Source organism: Balaenoptera borealis (assembly GCF_965194805.1).
Source record: "Balaenoptera borealis genome assembly, chromosome: 18".
Lineage (NCBI taxonomy): Eukaryota > Metazoa > Chordata > Mammalia > Artiodactyla > Balaenopteridae > Balaenoptera > Balaenoptera borealis.
The window spans coordinates 77199853-77220647 of record NC_138877.1 but is presented as its reverse complement, the minus strand read 5'-3'; the positions used below and the strand labels follow the sequence as shown (position 1 = coordinate 77220647).

General features: G+C 45.3%; 1 protein-coding gene and 1 long non-coding RNA gene across 3 annotated transcripts in view; one reads left to right on the top strand and one right to left on the bottom strand.

The window, feature by feature from the left end:
• LOC309616075 overlaps positions 1–16220 on the bottom strand; it is a 33466-nt gene extending 17246 nt beyond the window's left edge. Inside the window, exon 1 of the long non-coding RNA XR_014237259.1 lies at positions 162–16220. This is a non-coding gene — a long non-coding RNA (uncharacterized lncRNA). The remainder of the gene's footprint in view (positions 1–161) is intronic.
• Positions 1–20795, top strand: part of COL4A1 (collagen type IV alpha 1 chain) — a 149282-nt gene that overhangs the window by 38851 nt on the left and 89636 nt on the right. Inside the window, exon 1 of one of the 2 annotated variants that reach the window (XM_082366215.1) lies at positions 16311–16580. The exons of the other annotated variant lie outside the window; for it this stretch is intronic. Coding sequence (XP_082222341.1) covers positions 16326–16580 — 255 coding nt within the window. The 5' untranslated portion in view covers positions 16311–16325. Of the gene's footprint in view, positions 1–16310; positions 16581–20795 lie in introns of those variants that run through there. 2 annotated transcript variants of the gene reach the window in all.

Sequence of the window (20795 nt, the reverse complement as noted above, 5' to 3'; positions counted from 1 at the left end):
AATAATTTGGATTGAAAGAATTAATTTATGGGAGTGGCGTTGCCATTCCTCGATCTGTTCAGAAAAGTGAGGCGTGACTGTGCATCCACTGAAATTAAAATTTAACCTTTTACCTTCTCCTCCGCCCTCCCTCCTGCTCCCCCTATGCCCCCACCTCTGACCTTCTTAGGGGTTACGGGGCACGTGGACTTGGAGGTGGGCTGCAGGGTAGTGGGGGGTTAGCCCCCCTATGTCTTCCGTCCCAGGCAGAGGCCTCGCAGCCTGGGGATTTGCCTCAGTTCCTCCAGGGGATGGAAGGAGTGATCCTCCGGGAACCGCAAGCGCTGAGAACTCACAGCTATGGTTTGCGACTCCTTCAAATTCTAGTTTACGTCTGTTCCTCCCCTGAAGAAGGACCAGAGTCTGCGGGCCTGTGACCTCAGAAACTAATTAACCCAGACTTGTGAGAAGTGCAGGTTGAGTGCCAGCTCCGAGCTCAGGCTGAATTCCTGACTGGGGAGAGGGCGGAGGCCACATTCCAGAGCTTTCTGTGGGGAAAGTCCTCTATTTAGCGCGCGCACAGCTGCTGCCCTGACCTTACTGCCAGCAGCACTGGGGATGAGATGTCCTGAACTTTGTCTTTTGGTGCGGCGTCTACAGATGTGCTGGCACTGAAAAATATTCTGCCCTACTTTCATTTTTTTTTTTTTTTTTTGAGAATAGTAAACACTTAACTGCTTAATTTTGGGTTTTCCTAGATCCATTGTTAGGAATTTATTTTTACGTGGTCACGACACAGATAGCCCATGCTTACATTTCTTTACAGTTTATAAAATAACCTTAATAAGTATTTATAAGAAATGATCTGCAAAATAATATACCGTTTCAACTATTAACTTTACATTTTCATTAAATATGCCATTGGTAAAGCTTTTATTATCCCACACAAGAGGCAACATTTAATTTTTCATTCCTTTCGGAGATAACATCTGTTCCGTTTTGATGATGAAGTACTACAGAGCTGCTTATTTTAATGTAGGTTTCAAAGTGGGTTGCGAGGTGGTGAGTTGGCCCAGCTTCTCTCGATGACGTGCTTTGCACTTGACGCAGAAAGTGGTTGGGTGGTCTTCACTGCACATACTCATTTCCACAAAGCTCTCTGTTCTGCCATCTGAACTTCAAGTCCAGACCTTGAAGTGCTAGATCACGTATGGTATCATTCCTGGAGGTCAAAGGTCGTCCCAGATTCCCTGGAGACCTTCCACTTTCTTTGCCCAGGTGGTTTGCTCCCTGGCTTGGAGCAGAGAAGGACGCGTGGCGTGGTCTTTGGCTGCATGTCATCGAGTGCTCTCTCCCGCATGAACGCTTTCCAGGCAGGTTTGCAGAGCACACAGGGTTCAGCCAGAGAAAGCTACCTGCTGGGGAGAAGTTTGAGTCATTTGGTTCAAGTTCAGACTCACAATTTCGAGTGTAAACCTCTGGCCCACTCACCGTGGCGGGAGCTCCCTGAGGCTCGGGGTCTGGGGGTGGGGTTCGCGGGGTCTGCACCAGGATTGGGCAGGAGTGTTGTGGACTCCTGGCAACCCTTGAAATGAGACCTTGATTTTAGAACCCTGTCCTTGACAGAAAGGCATCATGCAGGAGACAGACTTATCTGGGAGAAGTCATTAGGATTGAGTGGAATATTTAGAAGGGCAGCTGGAAACAGAGACCCTTCACCTGGAAATTCCAGGTAGGTGATGTTAATTAGTGCAGCTGAATCAGGAGACACGTGTTTCCCCGAAAATGTATTGTTTATGCTTTCCTCCCCATTGTATAAACTCAGACCCTTGGGTCAAGCATGCGGAATTTCCTCTTCTTTGTACAGTAGCATGACTGTGGACTGAAAAGCATCTCAGAGGTTGTTGATCTCTGCATAATTTTGTCCAAATAAAGACTAGAATTCAGACTGAGGAGTGGAGATAGGTTAGCTCTTAGAATCCTGTACTTAAGTTCTGCGCACACAGGGAGCTTCTGAAAGTGACTTTTGTGATTCACTATAAATGTATCGACTTGCCCATGGGGTAGCCTAGTTACCTACTTGGGAGGCAAGCCTGTTTTGAAGTCTGCCTTCTTTTTTTTTTTTTTTTAAATGAATTAATTAATTTATTTTTGGCTGTGTTGGGTCCTCGTTTCTGTGCGAGGGCTTTCTGTAGTTACGGCAAGTGGGGGCCACTCTTCATCACAGTGCGCGGGCATCTGACTATCGTGGCCTCTCTTGTTGCGGAGCACAGGCTCCAGACGCGCAGGCTCAGTAATTGTGGCTCACGGGCCCAGCTGCTCCGCGGCATGTGGGATCTTCCCAGACCAGGGCTCGAATCCGTGTCCCCCGCATTGGCAGGCAGATTCTCAACCACTGCGCCACCAGGGAAGCCCGAAGTCCACCTTCTTGACGTCATCCATCGGGATGGTGGCGGCTTGTTGTAGGAAGAACGGGGGCCCTGGGATCGGGCCGTGGTGTGGATCTCAGGCCCCGCTCCCTGCCTGTGCGATGCTGGGCCCTTGGGAAGAGTGGCGCATCCGTGCTCTCTAGGAGTGATCTAAGAGGAGCGATCTACCTACGCTTTGTGTCTTCCCGCTTGGCTTAAGAAAGTTGAGGCTTAAGTAAATTTTGAGGAATTTGAGGAGACACTTGATTTCAAGGCTAAGGAGTTCTTGGGCTGCTGGACAGTCAAAGAAGTCCTGGGGCTTTCTTTCCCTGAATATAAGAAAGGGTAGTGCTTCAGAGAATGTAGCCAAATAATAAGAAAGCAGGCAAGCAGGTCCCCAGATCTGGTAGGTGGAAAGAGAGTAAACACCAAAAATTGTTTCAGAAAATCCGAAATTAGACCCCAACAGCCAAGAACTTGACTGTCAGTGTCTAGTCGAGGCCATGGTTTCTGTGGGTTATGTGAAGGGGGCTTAGTGAACCAGGGAAATTTGTGGGGGGCAGTTTATCTCCTGTGATTAGCCTGATTCTCAGCAGGAAGCATTACTAGTAGAACACTGAGACCTTCAGTAGAGAGACTGGAATTTGTGAAAAAACTTTTTTTTTTTCCCACAGTTTTTCTTATTGTGGTAAAATAGACCTAACATAAAATTTACCATTTTGACCGCTTGGGAGTGTCCAATTCAGTGGCTTTAAGTACATGCACGTAGTTCTGCAACCAGCATCATCATGTAAAACTGGAACTCTGTAAGCATTAAACAGGAAAATCTTAATATTCTGTGTCAGTGTGAGACGCACACAGTCTGCACTCATCTGGGAATGTCTTGTATTCTCCGTGGTGATGCTTGGTTTGTATTAAATAGGAAGACTAAGGATATAGGAGTTTGGTGAGTTATGGCCCATCCTCTACGGAGGGGTAACCCGTAGTAACGTGGGATGCAGGTGTGGAGGAGAGGGAGGCTGCTGGATTCAGAGTGTAGGACCGAGATTTAAGATTGGGTGGCCTGGTGGCCCACTGACAAGGGCAGCAGCATTCAGAGTGACTGGACGCAACTGCACGTCACACACGGAGAAAAAGGACCCACCTGGGAATGCGACACTTGGGTCTATGTCCCTACCTGTGAGGGGCTTGTCCACTGGCAGTAATTGGCCTCTGGTTTCTGTGGCCATTAAATTAGCAGAATTACATTAGAATGGCTGACTTGTTTTGATTTAAAAGTATACCATTTTATCACATTCCGTACACATTCTTCACAGTCAACTTTTGCTTTCGCTTTTTTAATGAACCCTAAAATATGAAAACGGTTCGCAGGTGACTGGGCCGTGAGTTTTTCCTCTGCTTGGCTGCGCAGTGAACTGTTGCAGTAAAGACAGGGTCTGATTTTCCAAGGGCAAAAGTTCGCGTGGTGCCAGTTTCCTGTCTAGTCCACAGAGTCTGACAGAAGAGGAAAGATGGACAGTTTTGATCTTCAGCTGCTCAAGCTAAAATGAGATTTCCCATCACGTGCTTTACTCCACCTAGATTTTGTAGACAAGCCTTTTTTAAAAAGCAGTATTGTTGGTGAAATACTTTCAAGCAGTTTGTTTAGATTTGCACGAAGCTTAAAGGAGACAGGTCGTGTCAGACTAGAGAGTGGCTGGTACAATCACTGATGGAAGCACCTAGTTAGGGTCAGTAAGCTGAAACCGATGCGAAATAATGAAGGCTGGGCAGAGGGGGGAGGAGGAGGAGAAGGAAATGACGGTTTGTCCAAAGGAAAACAAGATCTGGAGAGTATGCCCTTCAAAGGGGAAAATACACAAATCAACAGGACGGAAAAAACCCAATTGTGTGTGGTTCTGAAAGTGGGGTGAGATCTGTACCCCTCAGAACAGGCTCCGGGGCTGTGATGGCTCACCCCAGGGGCTGAGGGAACCACCAGAGCTGGATGGAGGCCCAGCGCCAGATGTTAGACGGAGCATTTCGATGTATTATCGCTCCGGGCTCTGGGGGCTCAGGGTTGCCTGTGACCGTGAACCAATATTTTGGTTTATAGATCAAGGCTGCATATATCTTACGTGTATTTTCCATTATTTATTTATTTATGGCTGCGTTGGGTCTTCGTTGCTGTGTGCGGGCTTTCTCTAGTGGCAGTGCACGGGCTTCTCATTGCAGTGGCTTCTCTTGTTGCAGAGCATGGGCTCTAGGCGCATGGGCTTCAGTAGTTGTGGCATGCAGGCTCAGTAGTTGTGTCTCGTGGGCTCTAGAGCGCAGGCTCAGTCGTTGTGGTGCACGGGCTTGGTTGCTCTGAGGCATGTGGGATCTTCCTGGACCAGGGCTCGAACCCGTGTCCCCTGCATTGGCAGGCGGATTCTTAACCACTGTGCCACCTGCGAAGTCCCTTTCCATTTTTAATGCTATGAAATGCAGTTAAGTGCATCTACCACTCAAACCATACTGAACATAACGTAATCTTTACTTTCTCCAAGATATTTAATGATTTAAGAATTTAAAAAATATGTAGCTTGGTAACCACAGTGTACTAGTTTTCTTTGTATGGTAAGATAACCGAAAGCTCTAGTTGATCTAAAATTGAAATCTGTGACTGGAAAACTAGTAGTATTTATTAACTTATTTATTAATTTATCATTCACATCAACTGGTAATTCCAGACTGTATTTTTAATAGAGGAAAGGCACATGGCTGGAATAAACAGACTGAGGTATAAAGATTCAAAGCATATATCACTGTCTAAATTAATCTGTGGAGTTTGGGTATTTTGGGATACTAGTGAAAAAGTGTTAAGCCGTTTAATATGAGTGCACTCATATTAAAACATCCAGTCTTGTGTTTCATGTACTCAGTGGCGAATTCATGGTGTGGACGAGTAGTCATGCAGACTGAATAAAATTCACCTTTGAAGAACATAGCCCATTGTTTTCAGTCTGTTTCAAGATATGTGATGCAAGATGGCAGAAGAAAATTTTAAGTTGTAGTACTCTCCTCTTCAAAGTACATTTCATCCAGATGTTTATGGATTGAATTGTTTTAGCTTTAGATGTACTACATCTAGTACATTCCAATCACACCTCTTTAGTTTATGTTCCCATATATGGCAAGGGACGTGCCTCTGTTCCTGTCCAACTGTAAAGGCTTTTCTGTGAGCTGAGACCTCCTTCATCCTTTTAGTTGCTGTGTCACAGGACCTAACACATCATAGGCCATCAATCATTCCTAATTAAGTAGGTGAAAACCTTTATATTTATTTTCTGAGTAGCCTCATCCAGACAGTAACTCAGTTTCTTTTAATGGCCAAAACAACTGGGTTTGCCTGATTTCAGAAGAAGTGTATTTCCAAGTTGAGGGTTCTGTAGAAGTACATTGTGAATTAATTTTAAAAAAAGTGAATAAGAATTTTAAATAATTTCATCATCATAAAGGAATATTTTCATGTCTATGCACACAGACACAGAGACATATAATGGCTCTATTTGTGTGTGTGTGAAAATAAGATCAACAGCAACCACAAAGTTTATATTAGAAACAACACACTGAAAAATGTATGATTAGCTTGGAGACCTTGTGATTCATATCTTAATTGGGATGTTATTGATTCTTAACATGAGATTAATTTACAACTCAAAGTCCCTTTGCTAATTCACGAGAGCAGTGACTGGACAGACACAGGGGTTAGTGCTGGAATCTTGCAACAAGAAATAAGTAAAGAAAAAGAATTGAGTTATCGCCTGGCATTGTATCTGCAAGTCATAAAATGAACTGGAGGTGGAGGTCATTTTGCTACCCTGTCAAATCACACATCTTAACACAGAAAAACCCACACTGATGTCCTGAACTGTCAGTTATACTGTGTATAGGGTAAAAATGACTGAATTGCAAGTTGTCCTGAATTGGCTGATTCCATCATCGTGATCTTAATCCCTTAAGGATTCCATGTTTCATGTATTGTTTGGCCAGGTTCTCCTTTTCAGTAGTTTTATTGGCTTTTGTTTGGCTCATTCATATTTAGTTTCTTTCCAGAGCCGGCCCAGCTCACTGCATTCAGGACTTCTTCCCCGTATCCTGTGCGCACTATGTCCTCTCTTTTTGTTCTCCTTAGTTTTCCCCTTTGAATAATGCCAAGTTTCCTCAAATGCAGGAATAATAATGGGCTGTTCTAAAAATGAACCTTCACTTAAAAATTAACATAGAAATTTGAACTCTAGAATTGGCAGTTTATAGCAAAGACACTAACGTTTTTCAAAGAAAGAGAATTAGCTCCCTTATAGCACATAAAGACTTTCATCAACATGTGAAAATATAGTTATTAAAAGCACAGGTGTGGTTTTGGTTTCCAACGGGATAAACCTCACCGGAAAATATTTGTTTTGAATCGTGTTCCCTGTCCAATTCTCCTTGTTTGATTTAAACTTCACTGTAACTGGTAGCAAAATGTTTTCTAGATGTTTCTAGATGTTAACACGCTTATACAAGTGCTTTGCCATTAGAAACCATATTTTAATGCTCACAAATCTCCTAAAACTCTCCATGATAGCAAATGGGGGAATAAATATTTAATGAAATACCAGTGAAAAAATGAAGAAACTAGGACTATTTGTGTATCATTCAAATTGAAGGCACAAGGAAATGGAGTGTGTGATATTTTTCATATTTTATTTATTTCATATTTATATTCATAATAAATCATGCATGGCTTAAGGCTACTAAATATTTTTCTTAAACACTCTTGGAAAAGATAAGGTTTTCTGGGTTCTCACACAGTTTGACAGCTATTTGTCAACAGATTGACATTTGGTTTCAGTGGGAGCTGGTAAACTTAAGGATTGGTTTCTGAGGTGTTAGGAGTAGGACTGCTCGGGGGTGGCGTGGGGATGTGCGGTTTGGGAATGATACCTCTGCAGACACTAACCATGGGCAGCTGGCCCCAGAGCCTCAAGGCAGCCTCAGAGCTGTCTCTTGGCATCTCTGTGGCCGCAGTGTAAATACCAGAGTGTGTCATTGAGAAAACCACTGCTTCCTTCTGTGGTTTACCGCATTTTCCTTCTTTTACCCATAAGTGTTGCACTTGTGTTTTTAGGTGGGTCGTTTGAAAGTGCCACTTAGTTCTTGAAAAGCAGCATTTTTGGTCGACCGTGTCCGTTATCTTCCATAAGAGCCCAGTGAACTTGAAGTTTGTAGTTGAGCCCCTGCTCCGATGTGCACGTGACCTGGGAGTCTGTCACAAACAGTCTTCCACGTGGATCTCTGACCTTTTGTCAGAGGCGAGAGGGCTCGCCACACTGTCAGGTGTTCTTTATTCCACAGAGTTTATTCCGTGGAATTTCTGTTCACATTTTGCTTGAGTTTTCAGACCTGACTTTAAAGCTAACACATCAAGTCACGTTATCCTTTGGGGGTGGTGTTTCCCAGTGTGAGGCCTCTGGCTTTGCGGAGCTGCACTGCAGTGTTTTAGAATCTGTCGTTTATAAAGAGTCTGAATCCTCGCGTGTATTTTTGAAAAGTGGCTTTAGGATGAGTCTGGTATTTGAGGCTGAGCGCAGTTATTAAAATTATATTTTGGCTTCATCCTTGTTGCCGGGGATTAGTCTAAACGTGCACACTTTTTCTCAACATGTCCCATATCTGACAAGAAAGCGGGACAGCTGTGATGGATGTCATAACAGGGTGTTTTATAGTCTCTGTGAAATGGAAGTAGCATGAATTCACTGATATTATGTCCATTCGTTTGATGCATAGTGTGTGGTTAGACTCTGTCCTACAAGAAAGAATATCCATTTTCCTGTCCTCATTCCTGGAAATACTGTATGGCTTCCCTGTCATGGAGCGTGACCTCTAGTTGCCTTAGAGTGGCCTGCAAACCTTCCACCGTGTGGCCAGGGTCTGTGTGGTCCACTGCCCCAGCCAATGCTCCTGGGGTCCAGGCCTCCGTAGTTTCCTCAGTGTTCCTCACCTCCCTCTGCACTTTCCCATCTCTGTATGTGGTTCACTCTGCTTCTTCCTTCTGGAATGTCCATGTTGGGCATCCCAGGCTTGGGCATCTCACCAGGGTTCAGGCTGCTGTTGACCTGCCGCCACCAGAAAGCACAGGCAGTGTCCAGCGGGTTCCCAACAAGGTGGCCTCCTCTTCCCCTGTCCCTTCTCTTCTTCCTCTCTCATCCTTTTCCCTCGGTGTAACATCCCATCCAAACGCATTTTTCCTTCTCAAGCAGTTTGTGTTTTCATAGCGGCAGTAACAATGATCTTCCCAAGTCATTTAGTTTTACATGCATTTTCCTCATCTAGACTAGAATGTACTTGAGGGAAGGAAAACAGGCCTCGTTTCCCATCTCTCACGTCACCTAGAACGGCATGTGCACGTCAGGCTAGCTTACTTTCATGCCAGCAGCTCTGCTTGGACGTTCCGTGGTGCAGAGGTTGGGATGATTGGCGGAAATGAAGTTGGGGGCTTCCTGCTGGATCTGTACTACGTCTTGCATAAGGATTTACATTATCTCTTGCATCAATGAATATAATCATGAGTTAAATAAGGTTTGATAACTAAAGAAGATTATGAGATATGCAGTTTGACAAATAGACTAAAGATCTTTGCATGAGATCTGTAGATTACCAGCCAAGAAAATGAAACTCTGTTGTCTTTTCCTATGGTAAAATAAAACGTGTGACATTCTTTTCTTCCCTCCCCTCCCTTCTCCTTCCTTCCTCCCATTTCCCATTATTACGGATGGAATCACTCTCCTTCCAATCACACCGGTCCACTGAAAAAAATGCACAGCATAAAAGTGGAGAATTATGTTTTGTTCAGGGACCTTACCCTGGACTATAGGCTGGGAGACAGCCTCTCAGAGCCCTGAGGGACTGTTCCCAAGAGGTCAGGGAGGAGCCTGGATACAGAGGAGATTTTGCTGAAAAAAAAAAAGGAAAAAACCATGTAGTTGAACATCAGGATATTACAGCTAATCGTAAAAACTGCAGACAGACATGTTACATGAGATTACAGACATCTCATGTTAATGATTTTAAGTGCTTTTCTATGTACGGGAAGATGCAAGAGTCTGGGCTTACTGAAATCACTCCTTTGATACGCACCTTAGCTCTCGGGGGCCAGTGTCCTGTTTTTCTCCATCCTGCATCCCCTCAGGGTGCGCTGGTGTGGGGTTGGAGTGGGGAGGCTACAGTTGCTGCTGGCTTTGTGGCCGCAGTATCCTTTGTTTACTGAAATGGCAGGCAACACGGTTTGTCCACATGCCCATTGGAAACCCCTCCGTCTCCTGCACTTAACACTGAGCCCTCACTGGTCTGCCTTCTCCATCCCTTGGATCCTTCCTCTCCTTCCCTTCCGGCTGCTGCCTGGGTTCAGCCCCCTCTCCCTCCTGTCAGACCCCCTGGTAGGTCTCCTGACCCCCAGCCCCTCCTCACTCCAATCTCCTTCACGCCGTAGAACAATGTTACTAAAATGCAGAGAAAGAAATTCTCCCTCATTCAGAACTTTTCATTGCTCCCAATGGCCTATTGGAGAGAAAGCACTGGACTTTCCTTCAAGGTCCACATGGCCTGCGTTCTCCCAGCCTCTCCAGCGAGATTTTCTCCAGCACCGTCACTTGAGTCTCCAGTCTTGGGCTCCTCTGTGCACCCACAAACTTTTCCTCCCTGGAGAGCTGGCTCATGGGGTTTGCTTGGTCACCTCCCTGCATTAGGGTTCTTGCTGCAGGGCACAGGGCTCTTCTGGTAGATGGCCAGCTGCACGAGGGCATCTCCTCCTCTCCTGCCGAGTACGGGGACGGTACCCACGCAGAGGAAGTGCTCATTGAATCCTTACGGGGTGAGTGAGGTTGCAGCCTGTTCAACTGGGCCAGCCCACATTCTGCAGTTCCACAGAAAAGCAGCATTTTCTGCTCGCTTTTTAGAAGAGGAATGTAGCCTGTTAAGATGGAAGCAGAGAGAGCATGGTGGTGGAGGGGGTGTCATACAACTTGGATCACCTTCCAGACCCAGACTGGAGGGGACTGGTGATGTCTCTAATCTGGGGAGAAATCAGCAGTGATTTATAATATTTAATGGTTTCAGGAAAACAAAAAGTTGGCAATCCCATTACCCCTGGTTTAGTTAAACTCTGTTTTTGAGTTGTATGTCAGTCATACTTGTCATCTTTCCCTAGTCACTTAGGCTTTTCACGTTTCCATTTTAAGTGTGTTAACAGACTATAGGGTCCTTAAAGGATCGGGAGGTGGAACACAGTGGGATAAACAGAAGATTGACTCCACTTTTTCATACCCAGTGTAAAGCCATCTTCGTGCCTGTGTGCTAGTTACCCGGAGCTTTCCTAGAGCAAGCGGATCCTTCAAGGTATCTTGTTAAAGATAGTCCTATGGAAGGGAAAACCACTCTGCATAAATCCCCCCAGCCGATAGCTGTCCAGTAAATGGACCTGGTGCCCTGTTAGACTAGGCTGCTTGGAGTTTCTTACTTAATGTAGTGTATGTAGTATATCTGCAGTGTATTTCCTGGGTCCCAGAAGGAAAAGCATCAGAAGCTCACTAAGTGTTCTTTTGATTAAAATTTTAGACCTGGTGAGGAATTTTTCTGAAGCTATAATGCAGAAAAGGTCCTGGAGTGGGGTCAGAAGCGCTTTAGCTGTTCTTCAAGGCCAGGGGGCCATTTCTAACCTCTTACTCAAATCTACTTTCCTGTAGATGTGCGGCATCTTGGCAACAATATTTCTAAGATACTATGTCGACATGCTGTTGCTAAGACTGCAAGGGGGATGTTAAAAGAAACAGTGGGAAGGTGGGATTCACATAAGGGGTGAGAGCGGGAGACCCCAGTGAAGGTAGTCAAAGGGGGCGACTCTGATAAGTCCCACCCAAAACCAAGCGGGACGAGGCCTCGGGCACCTGGTGGGCTGTAGTGCCTGGTCTCTCCCTTCACACTCCGCCCCCTGCCTCCCCCGCTTTCCTCCCTTCCTGCCCCTTCCTCTCACGCCCTCCTTCCTGCTCTCCTCTCTCTTCCTTCTCCAACCCTTGAAAGCAGTTCTAACCAAAGCGCTACGTTGCATGTTTCCTGCTCCAGGTGCATTTAGTGAGACTGATGGGTGTGCAGAAAGCACCCTGTACTTCTGCTTAAAAACGTGCTTTTAAACGGAGTGTTAAACTTGGCAGATTGCACATGCCGTGATGAAGCCTCAAAATCCGACTCCCCATCTGCTTCAGGAGCTGGCGTCTTACCCTTTGCCACCTCGTACCCGTGCCTACCTTCCAGTAGCCGCCGCCGGCCCTCCCTCTTCCTAGGAGGGCACAGCTCGCCTGGCATTTCCCTTTCTAAGATGCCCTTTGGCTCTGTCCTGCCTACTGGCATGTCCCTCTGTGCCCACCCCCCCCCCCTCAGCACCCTGTAGCAAAGCCCCCTCCCCACGTCCGCCCTCTCTGGCCAGGCCAGCGCCCTCCCCTCTCATTCCAGCGGGACCTACCCTGGGATCCCGGTCCCTCGGACGGGGCATAGGGCTTCTCCCCTGTGTGTCTGTGGGACTCTGTGCACTCTCTCGTGGGGCGCCTCATGCTGTAGTTTCTCACTCTCTCATCCCGTCGCTAAGATACCCAACTCTGCGTTCTTAGCACCGTGGGGCAGGGGGATACCTGCCCTATACCAGCTGTGCAATAGATGCTAAGATCTTATAATGGATCAGGTGAAAGATGAGTACCAGGGAATGCTGAGACTCGGAGTGAATGAATGAAGGGCACAGGCCACCTGGGCTGCTTCCTTGCTGCCGAGTCTCCCACCCCCACTGTGGGCCAGACCTGGAAGCAGAATTCAGTGAAGGTGGGTGACTGAGTGGCAGTGGCTGGACCAGGCCAGGCTGAGAGGCTGGATTCGGAGTGAAGGAGCCAGACTGGGGTGGGGAGAGAGGAAAGCTGAAAACCAGAGATAGCAGGGAGAGCTCCACGTACTTCAACACGATGGAGGAGTTGACTTGTTTCCAAAGTTGGAGGAAATAGTCCAACTTTTCTTTTTCATGCCAAACTGGGTAAAATGTGCTGTTCTTCAAAGGGTGGCTGGAAAGTACAAGTTTGTGGCTCTCGAGGACGAGTCTCGGACGGACGAGGCGAGTCCAGGTGGAACGTGGGGAGTTGGATGGGAGGATGGCAGGTGATGGCTGTTTCGGGTGGAGGACGGGGAGGTGATGGCTGTTTCGGGTGGAGGATGGGGAGATGATGGTTGTTTCAGGTGGAGGATGGGGAGATGATGGTTGTTTCAGGTGGAGGATGGGGAGATGATTGGTGTTTCAGGTGGAGGATGGGGAGGTGATGGCTGTTTCAGGTGGAGGATGGGGAGATGATGGTTGTTTTATGTGGAGGAGTGGGGAGGTGAGAAAAGCGTTCAGGGAACCTGGAGAGAGTAGCTAAGAGTCAGAAACTTCCTGCTGGGAGGTTTCCCCTCTGAAGATGGGAAATGTGAGTCTCATGAAGGGCCGGGAGCCTCTGGGGCCACACGCTTGCCCTGGACAGGGCAGTCAATGGCTCTGGGAGAACATTCTGGCTCAGGAGGATGACCCCTGGGCTAGAAACTTGCCGGAACGGACTCCTCTGTGTTTGTCCTTCAGGTCAGTGAGTCAGCAACCACCAGGGACCCCCACACCCAGTTCCCATCTCCAGGCAGCGTTTCCACCCGTGGGTCTCAGTGGACATCCTCAGCCCACCAACTTGTTTCACACACAGTCATCTGAGCCGCTGTCATGTGGCAGCTAATTATAGTCACATCTGTTTGCAGCAGGACCACCAATGACCTGGGGGAGAAGTGCTGGGCTGCATCATCACTCCCTCTAGTTTATCCCACTCCCAGGCAAGGACATTCCACGTCCACCCCCGCCAAGTGGGAGAAATGGAAGAAAAGAAATGAAAATGAGTCACCAAAATTGTACAATGGGGGAAACAGGAGAACAGAACTGCCATCACATGGCAGTGGTCAAGCAAACATCCTCATATCCTTGTGTTGTTTGCTGGGAGCCCACCAGAATCTGCAAAGTCAGTTCTTAGTCAGACCATGAGAGATGCTGCGTATTCCAAGATCAGTTTGTTTCTCAAATGTGTCATGCTCATTTTTTTTTTTTTTGCCAAGAATATATCAACACTTGTAGTTGTTTTCACATTTGAGCAGAAATGTTTTGTGAGTCTAAAAAGTAGTGGAGATATTCTGTTTCCACGTTTTCCATGATTGACTGGAACAGAAATGTTATTTTACTTAACTAAATTCTTTTCTATTGGATTAAGGATGAAAAATTATTTTCACGTCTTTGGAATCACATATATCTTACATTTATCAAAAAAAAAAAAAACAAAACGATGATGATAGAATAACGATCAAGCAAATGCAGGTGAAAGCACATGGATTGTGAGCTCCTTGGAGATCAGTCACCCTTCAATCCACAATTCCAAGCATATTTTTGGAAGTCCAAAAATGCTGTACAAATGTAGGCTTTTAAGAAATTATTATTATACTGCAACATTTGGCTATAATTTGCTACCTTGTTATTAATTTTTTTTTGTTTTAATGAATAGTTTTGTTGGTTAGAAACTTTAGAAAACATTACATAATAGTAGCTATAATAGTGGGGTTTTCTTGTCTTTTACTTTAGTGGAATTCATTCACACTTGTTAATATTTCATTTAATTTTTTATGTTTATTATATGTAATTTTGTATCATAGTGTTTGGGTTTTTTTGTTTTTTGTTTTTTTTTTTAAATTGGAGTATAGTTGATTTACAGTGTTGTGTTAATTTCAGGTGTACAGCAAAGTGAGTCAGTTATACATAAACATGTATCCATTCTTTTTTAGATTCTTTTCCCATATATGTCATTACAGAGTACTGAGTAGAGTTCCCCATGCTATACAGTAGGTTCTTGTTAGTCATCTTATCTTGTTATTAATTTTTAAATCCTAGGCACACTTTTTGGGGGAGGGGTAGATTTTATTGAAGAAATGTGTGAAATCATAAAGGCACAGCTCAGTGCCTCTTACGTGCGTGAATCAGAAGCCAGGTCACGAGCCAGGACGTTTCCGGAAACCTAGAAGCCCCTTGAGTCCCCTTCTAGTCACCAGTAGCCCCCTAGGGTAACCACTCTGCAACTGCATTTTGTTTAGTTTTGAACTTTATATAATCGGAATCTCCTGGCTTGTTCTTTTGTGCCTGGTTCCAGGTTGCTCGGTACTAAGTCTATGAGACCCATCTGTGTCAGAGCCGACCTTCCTCCGTGGGTAGGGGTTTCATTCTGTGAATCCAGACCACTGTGTTTTTATTCTGCTGTTTCTAGTTCGGGCTACTTTGTAGAGTGTTGCAATAAACATTCTTGAGGATGCCTTCAAGGAAAATTTTATTAAAGCACAACAAAGTGCAAACATTGTAAATTCACAGCTCAATGAATTTTTCCACGTGTTACCATTCACCCTGATCAAGCAGAGAATGTTCCCAGCACCCAGAAACCTCTTAGGCAACCCCACCGGAGGCCAACACTCTCCTGACTTTCAACGTTGATAGTTTCATTTGTTCTTGATCTTAACGGGATGGGGTCATACAGTGTGTGCTCTCCTGCTGAAGTTTCTTTTTTCTCATAATTAAAAAAAAAGTTATTTAATTTATTTATTTATTTTTATTTTTAAAAAAATCTTCATCCTTCCTGTTTTTAAATTTATTTATTTATTTACTTATGGCTGTGTTGGGTCTTCGTTTCTGCGCAAGGGCTTTCTCTAGTTGCGGCAAGTGGGGGCCACTCTTCATCGCGGTGCGCGGGCCTCCCACCATCGCGGCCTCTCTTGCTGCGGAGCACAGGCTCCAGACGCGCAGGCTCAGTAACTGTGGCTCACGGGCCTAGTTGCTCCGCGGCATATGGAATCTTCCCAGACCAGGGCTCGAACCTGCGTCCCCTGCATTGGCAGGCAGACTCTCAACCACTGTGCCACCAGGGAAGCCCAAAAGTTATTTTATTGAAGAATAGTTGATTTACAATGTTGTGTTAATTTCTGCTGTACAGCAAAGTGCTTCAGTTATACATATACATACATATTCTTTTCCATTATAAGTTATTACTAGATTTTGAATAGAGTTCCCTGTCCTATACAGTAGGACCTTGTTGTTTATCCATCCTATACAAAATAGTTTGCATCTGCTAATCCCAAACTCCCAATCCATCCCTCCCCTCCTGTTGGAGAAGTTTTAAGGTTCTCTTTCAGGGCAATTCTCTCTGGGCAGGGGGTCCATGGAGGCATAAACAGCCATTTTGCAGAACCTCATGGCAGTAAACTAACATTTAAAACAAGAATTACCAAAAATAGCATACCCTAGTTAAAAATCGCAAACAGGATGGGAATTAGGACATACATATTAAAATCTCCCATATATAGTCTCTATTTCTTTATGATGTTTTAGTTTCCAAAAAGAGTGTGAGCTCATGGAGCCTTTTTTGGGGGGGAGGAGGTCATCTTTTATTCGCCATACTACCATCTTGGGAGTAATGATACAGAATTAAAAATAATAGAAATGAAAAGACCACACTTCAGTGGGATGTGGTAAGGGCAAATGTCGTGAAGCGGTTTCAGTAATGACAATGTATGACGTGACTTCGTGACTTTTGATGGACATCTGCCCGCATACCTGTGGGACAGGTGCCAAGAGTGGAATTTGGGGACCAGACGCTGCCTCACCGTGTTCCAGGAGGGTTGTCCCACTTGACCCCCGACCCTGGGGAGTCTGGAAGCTCCACTTTTGGTTTCTGCATGCTTCCAGTTTCTGCCCTAGTGGTCCTAAAATACATTCCTGTGTCTCTACATATTTCTTTAGTGGGGTAGATAATTATTCACAAGATTCCCCGAAGAAGGGCTACGACCAGGAAGAAAATGGGGATCGTCCTATCACCACAAAACTATTTTGACATTTTGCACAGCGCAGAGAATGTGAAAAGGAATTTGAAAGATAAGCTGTTTAGACTTGGCCGAGCTCCACTTGTCCCTATTTGGCGGGATGTGAAACACATAAAAATTGTTACAGTGGGGATGGTAAAGGTCTATCTCCCTTCAGAAGCAGGAAAAAAAATCAGACAATTGAGGACTTCACTCTGTTTAACTCATTTCAGATATGCTTTCCTGCGGAAGGTATGTCACAGTTAACAAATTAGCATGAGTGGGCATTCTTACTCTCTCTCTCTCTCTCTCTCTCTCTCTCACACACACACACACACACACACACACACACACACACACACAGTAATGTAGCAGTTGACTTCCTTGGTTAACTAAAAAAGTCTCTCTCTAAATGGAATTAGCGAGCCTCCCCACCTAGAACTCACTGTAATGTCGAGAAGAGCTTTCTGTCAGTCTGTAGATCAGAGAAAGACCGGAAACAGACTTTATTTCAAATGAAAGGCATTGACCCTCGTCACTCCCCTTCCTTCTTTGGCGCTAGTACTGTGTATCGTAAATCTTTGGGAATTTTTGGAACTTAGCATACTTTATAGCATTAATTCTGATGGTTTGACTCTCTGGAAATTTTTAATCGGGGCATGAAAGAAAATGTGAATAACATTCATTGTTTTATCCTATCGTGAATAGTATAAAAATACTCGTACAGAATATAAAAGGTATTCGATTTAGGGATGACTTCGTTGTACATTTTGCATTCCTTTCCAATTGTACTATTTGTGGGCATTGAAAGTTGACCTCTGCTATTGAAGTTGTGTGTGTCCTACAGACTTCATTGAGAACGGATGTATTTTTTTCTGTTTCAAATACTATTAATTCAGGTCTGCTTCCATTTGGAGGGAATTTGTTATGCTCTCGTGGTAAATTATTGGCTGTCAAGTGTGACTTGGTTTTCATTAAGTTTTTCTATGGTCTTCGGGGTATAAATGGTGATGCGTTTCCCCCTGAGAAATTTCTAGGGTTCTCTTACCCTCACTGGTCTGAGTGACCCATGTCACTGTGGACCAGGGATGGTCTACTTCTATAAGATGGATCAAGATCCACAACTTTTTGACCTTTGGGATCTTTATCCACATCCCCCATTTCCAAGTGGAGACTGTCTTCATGACCAACTGCGTCAGTCGTGACTGTGGGTTAAGTGTGTGTCTCCTGGGAAGAAAGCACAGGCATGCCTCTGGGGGCTTTGAGCTAGTTTACTTGACCTTGCACTCCGGAGAGGGGAAAGGCAGGAGGAAAGAGTGTGAGTACTTCACAGAATGTACAAGGTCTTCCTGTTCTAGAATCTGAAACAGATGGGATGGGAGCTAGCTGAGTGGAACCCAATATCTTCCAGACTTCAGACTTGTCCGCCCCCTCAGATATGCAGCCAGGAGGGAGCCACTGGGGCCAGGGGGGCTGCCTTCTCTCTTTTGATTTTGCTGAGAGGTCTGGACGCGGAATGTAATTCCTCAGGAAATCATGAAATTTGTGACATGGCCTTTAGCATGTTAGGTCACCTGCGAAATCGTGACTCTGAGTAACTCATACAGTTTATTCGCCCTTTCAGATAGTAATTCATAACGGAGGGTTGAGACTTGCATTACTGAAGGCTTTTATTTAATGAGCTATTTCAAAATCAGACGTTACACCAGATTGAAAGGACACTTGGGACGTCATTGTTGTCCTTTTTAGCCGTGCACCCCTGAGTCACAGCTAAAATGACTCGACATGCCAGGATGATATCCAGCCTGGGGCATTATATGACAGCAGTTGTAAAGGACCAGAAGAGTGATATTTCAAAGTAGATTTCATTTAGCAAAGTAAATGTGCCTCTCATGATTTTTGTTTGTTATTCTAAAAATTAGGTTTTTTTAAACAGAGCCATTTACATAAAATGCTAGGCCACCCAGAATGTGAAACAAAAATCATGGTCTAAAAATGTCTTTTGTTCTGAAAAGTTGACCATCATTTAGATCTTCTTAGAATGATGGATTCTTTGGAATTGTCCTCTAGGGCCAGAAGGGGTAATAAAATTTCCTATGTGAATAAAGCAGATAAGGAGGCATGAATGTCTTTTGTCTGGGATTAGGAATTTATTTTTTTGCTTGATGTAAGCCGGTAGGAGCAGGGGGAGGGTCCTTCAGTGGGGCCTGTAATAAGACTGTAGTCCTTTTTCTCATCTCCGATTTTCCCCAGTAGTTGTCGTGACCTGAACTGTCGTCCAAGGGAAAACTGCTGGGTTGTTACCCACACACGCTGGGTGTGTTTCTGTCGCAAAAGCTCAAGAAACAATTTGACCTCAACATCCACCACTGGGGCCCTGTGACCTCTTTTCTGGGGTCCCCTGCAATTTAGGCAGTGGTCCCCAACCTTTTTGGCACTAGGGACCGGTTTTGTGGAAGACAGTTTTTCCACAGCTGGGGTTGGGGGAGGGGAGGGGGGATGGCTCAGGTGGTCATGGGAGTGATGGGGAGAGATGGGGGGCAGCAGATGAAGCTTTGCTCACCGCCTGCTGTGCGGCCCGCTTCCTAACAGGCCGGGGACCGGTACCGGTCCTCGGCCCGGCGGTTGGGGACCCCTGAATTAAGGCATTTACCAATAGCTTCAGGGAACAGTTCCAGGAAATTCATTTTTATAACCTCCCTCAAACTGAATAAAGATGAGCTTCTGAGATTTTATCAGCATTTCAGAAGAGGAAACCTCAGAATCACCAACAGCCGTTTTCAGCTTCAGTCATTAGATTCCCACCTAATCTGAAGCTTTGAAGATGCCGTTGTTGAACTGTAGTTAGAAAAGTCCGTTACCACCCCGGGCTGTTGTTGGGTTCCCCCAGCTAAGCCTGGGTGGTGGTGGGTGGACATTTCCTAAGTCAGTGGGTCTTGGCCTGATTGACTTTTCCTTCTGGTGTCCTTCTGGATAAACAGCAGAGTTTAAAGAGCAGAGGTGGGTTTCCGGACCCGGCTCAGAAGCAGGAAAGTTGTGGAGATGGGACAGTTGCAAGGAAGAGGCCACCTGGAGCCCAGGTGACTCGGGGCTGCCGCACCTGTTGGGCTCCCCTGGCCTGGGGGCTAACCTAGCAGCATCGGGCAGCTCCGGGGGCCCAGGCATCCTCCAGAACCTCCCCTTTTCCCTGGCTGGTCTGGGGATCTGGAACAGTCCCACACTCATTGCCGAGTTCCTTTTTGGAGTATCTTCCCACAGTGCTGTGATGTAGTTACACGCTGTGAGTTGACATACCAGTGTCACTGGGTTGTCTCCGATGTCCGTTTATTAATGTTTTAACAACTAGGAATTGGGGTAGATCGAACAGTTGAGGGCGTGTCATGGTTCAGTCAGTGATGTTCTTTATTTCCTGCTGTGGGTTTTACAACCGATGTGGTCACAGGTGAAATACAGGCTGTTTCAGGCTGGGTGAGAGGCTCTGGGCTGCCCTCCAGGGGCTCCCGGGGTCCGGGGACACATACATGCAAAGGACTCTGAGAAACATGTGATAAGGGTCACAACAGAGGCACATAATCCACATTTCATGCGCACCGGGTTGGGAGCAGATAGCCCTCTCCTGGGGATTGTTGAGGAAGGCTCATCCCCAGAGTCCCTTGGTCCTTTTATATTTGTGCATTTTGGATGAATTTCTGGAGCACAGGTTTGAGATTTTAGCCTCATCTCTTTAGACAACTCTGAGTGGTCACCCAAACCCAGATTCTGAAGCAAAACTGTGCACATGGATTGATCTACAGTGTTAGGAGCTTATGAGAGTGCATGCTGAGAATTGCCTGAAAGTTGAGTCAGGGAAAGAAACAGATCTGTAATCTCTGGGGTCGGTTTGGACTGTTGTCAATTGTCTCCATTTCCAAAATGTAAAATTAAGAACAGCTTACTGTCTTGGAGGCACTTGTTCGGATTTCATTTTATAAAATAAATATCTCCAGATGTAGCTGTTTTATGCAGAAGATTTCCAAGGCAGGGGAACTAAGACTTGAGTATGTTGTTAAAAAAACAGACTTCACACGATCACAGTACTATTAATGGTATGGTTTTATTTTCCAGAAACTGTATTGCTGGAAGCAGCACTTAGATATACATTTTATCTCACACTTAATATCTAGCCACTAATAAACCTCATTAGCTAAATTATCAATATTCCTATCACACCCTCTTCCATGCTATCCACAATATCTATGTCTATTTTGGTTTAGAATTTGGATTCTTCTAAGGAAATTGTAAATGTATTGAGCACCATCATATGTTTGTCTTTTAATGCACTAGCAGTTTTCCATGATGGGAGTTGAAGTTGAGTTCGTCTCAACCTTTTCCTGGTGTATTATTTAAAACCTCCTAACTCAGTTTTCACGTCTGTAAAATGGGGATGGTAACACGTATCTCGTTAAATAAGATGGTGGCTGATCGTTT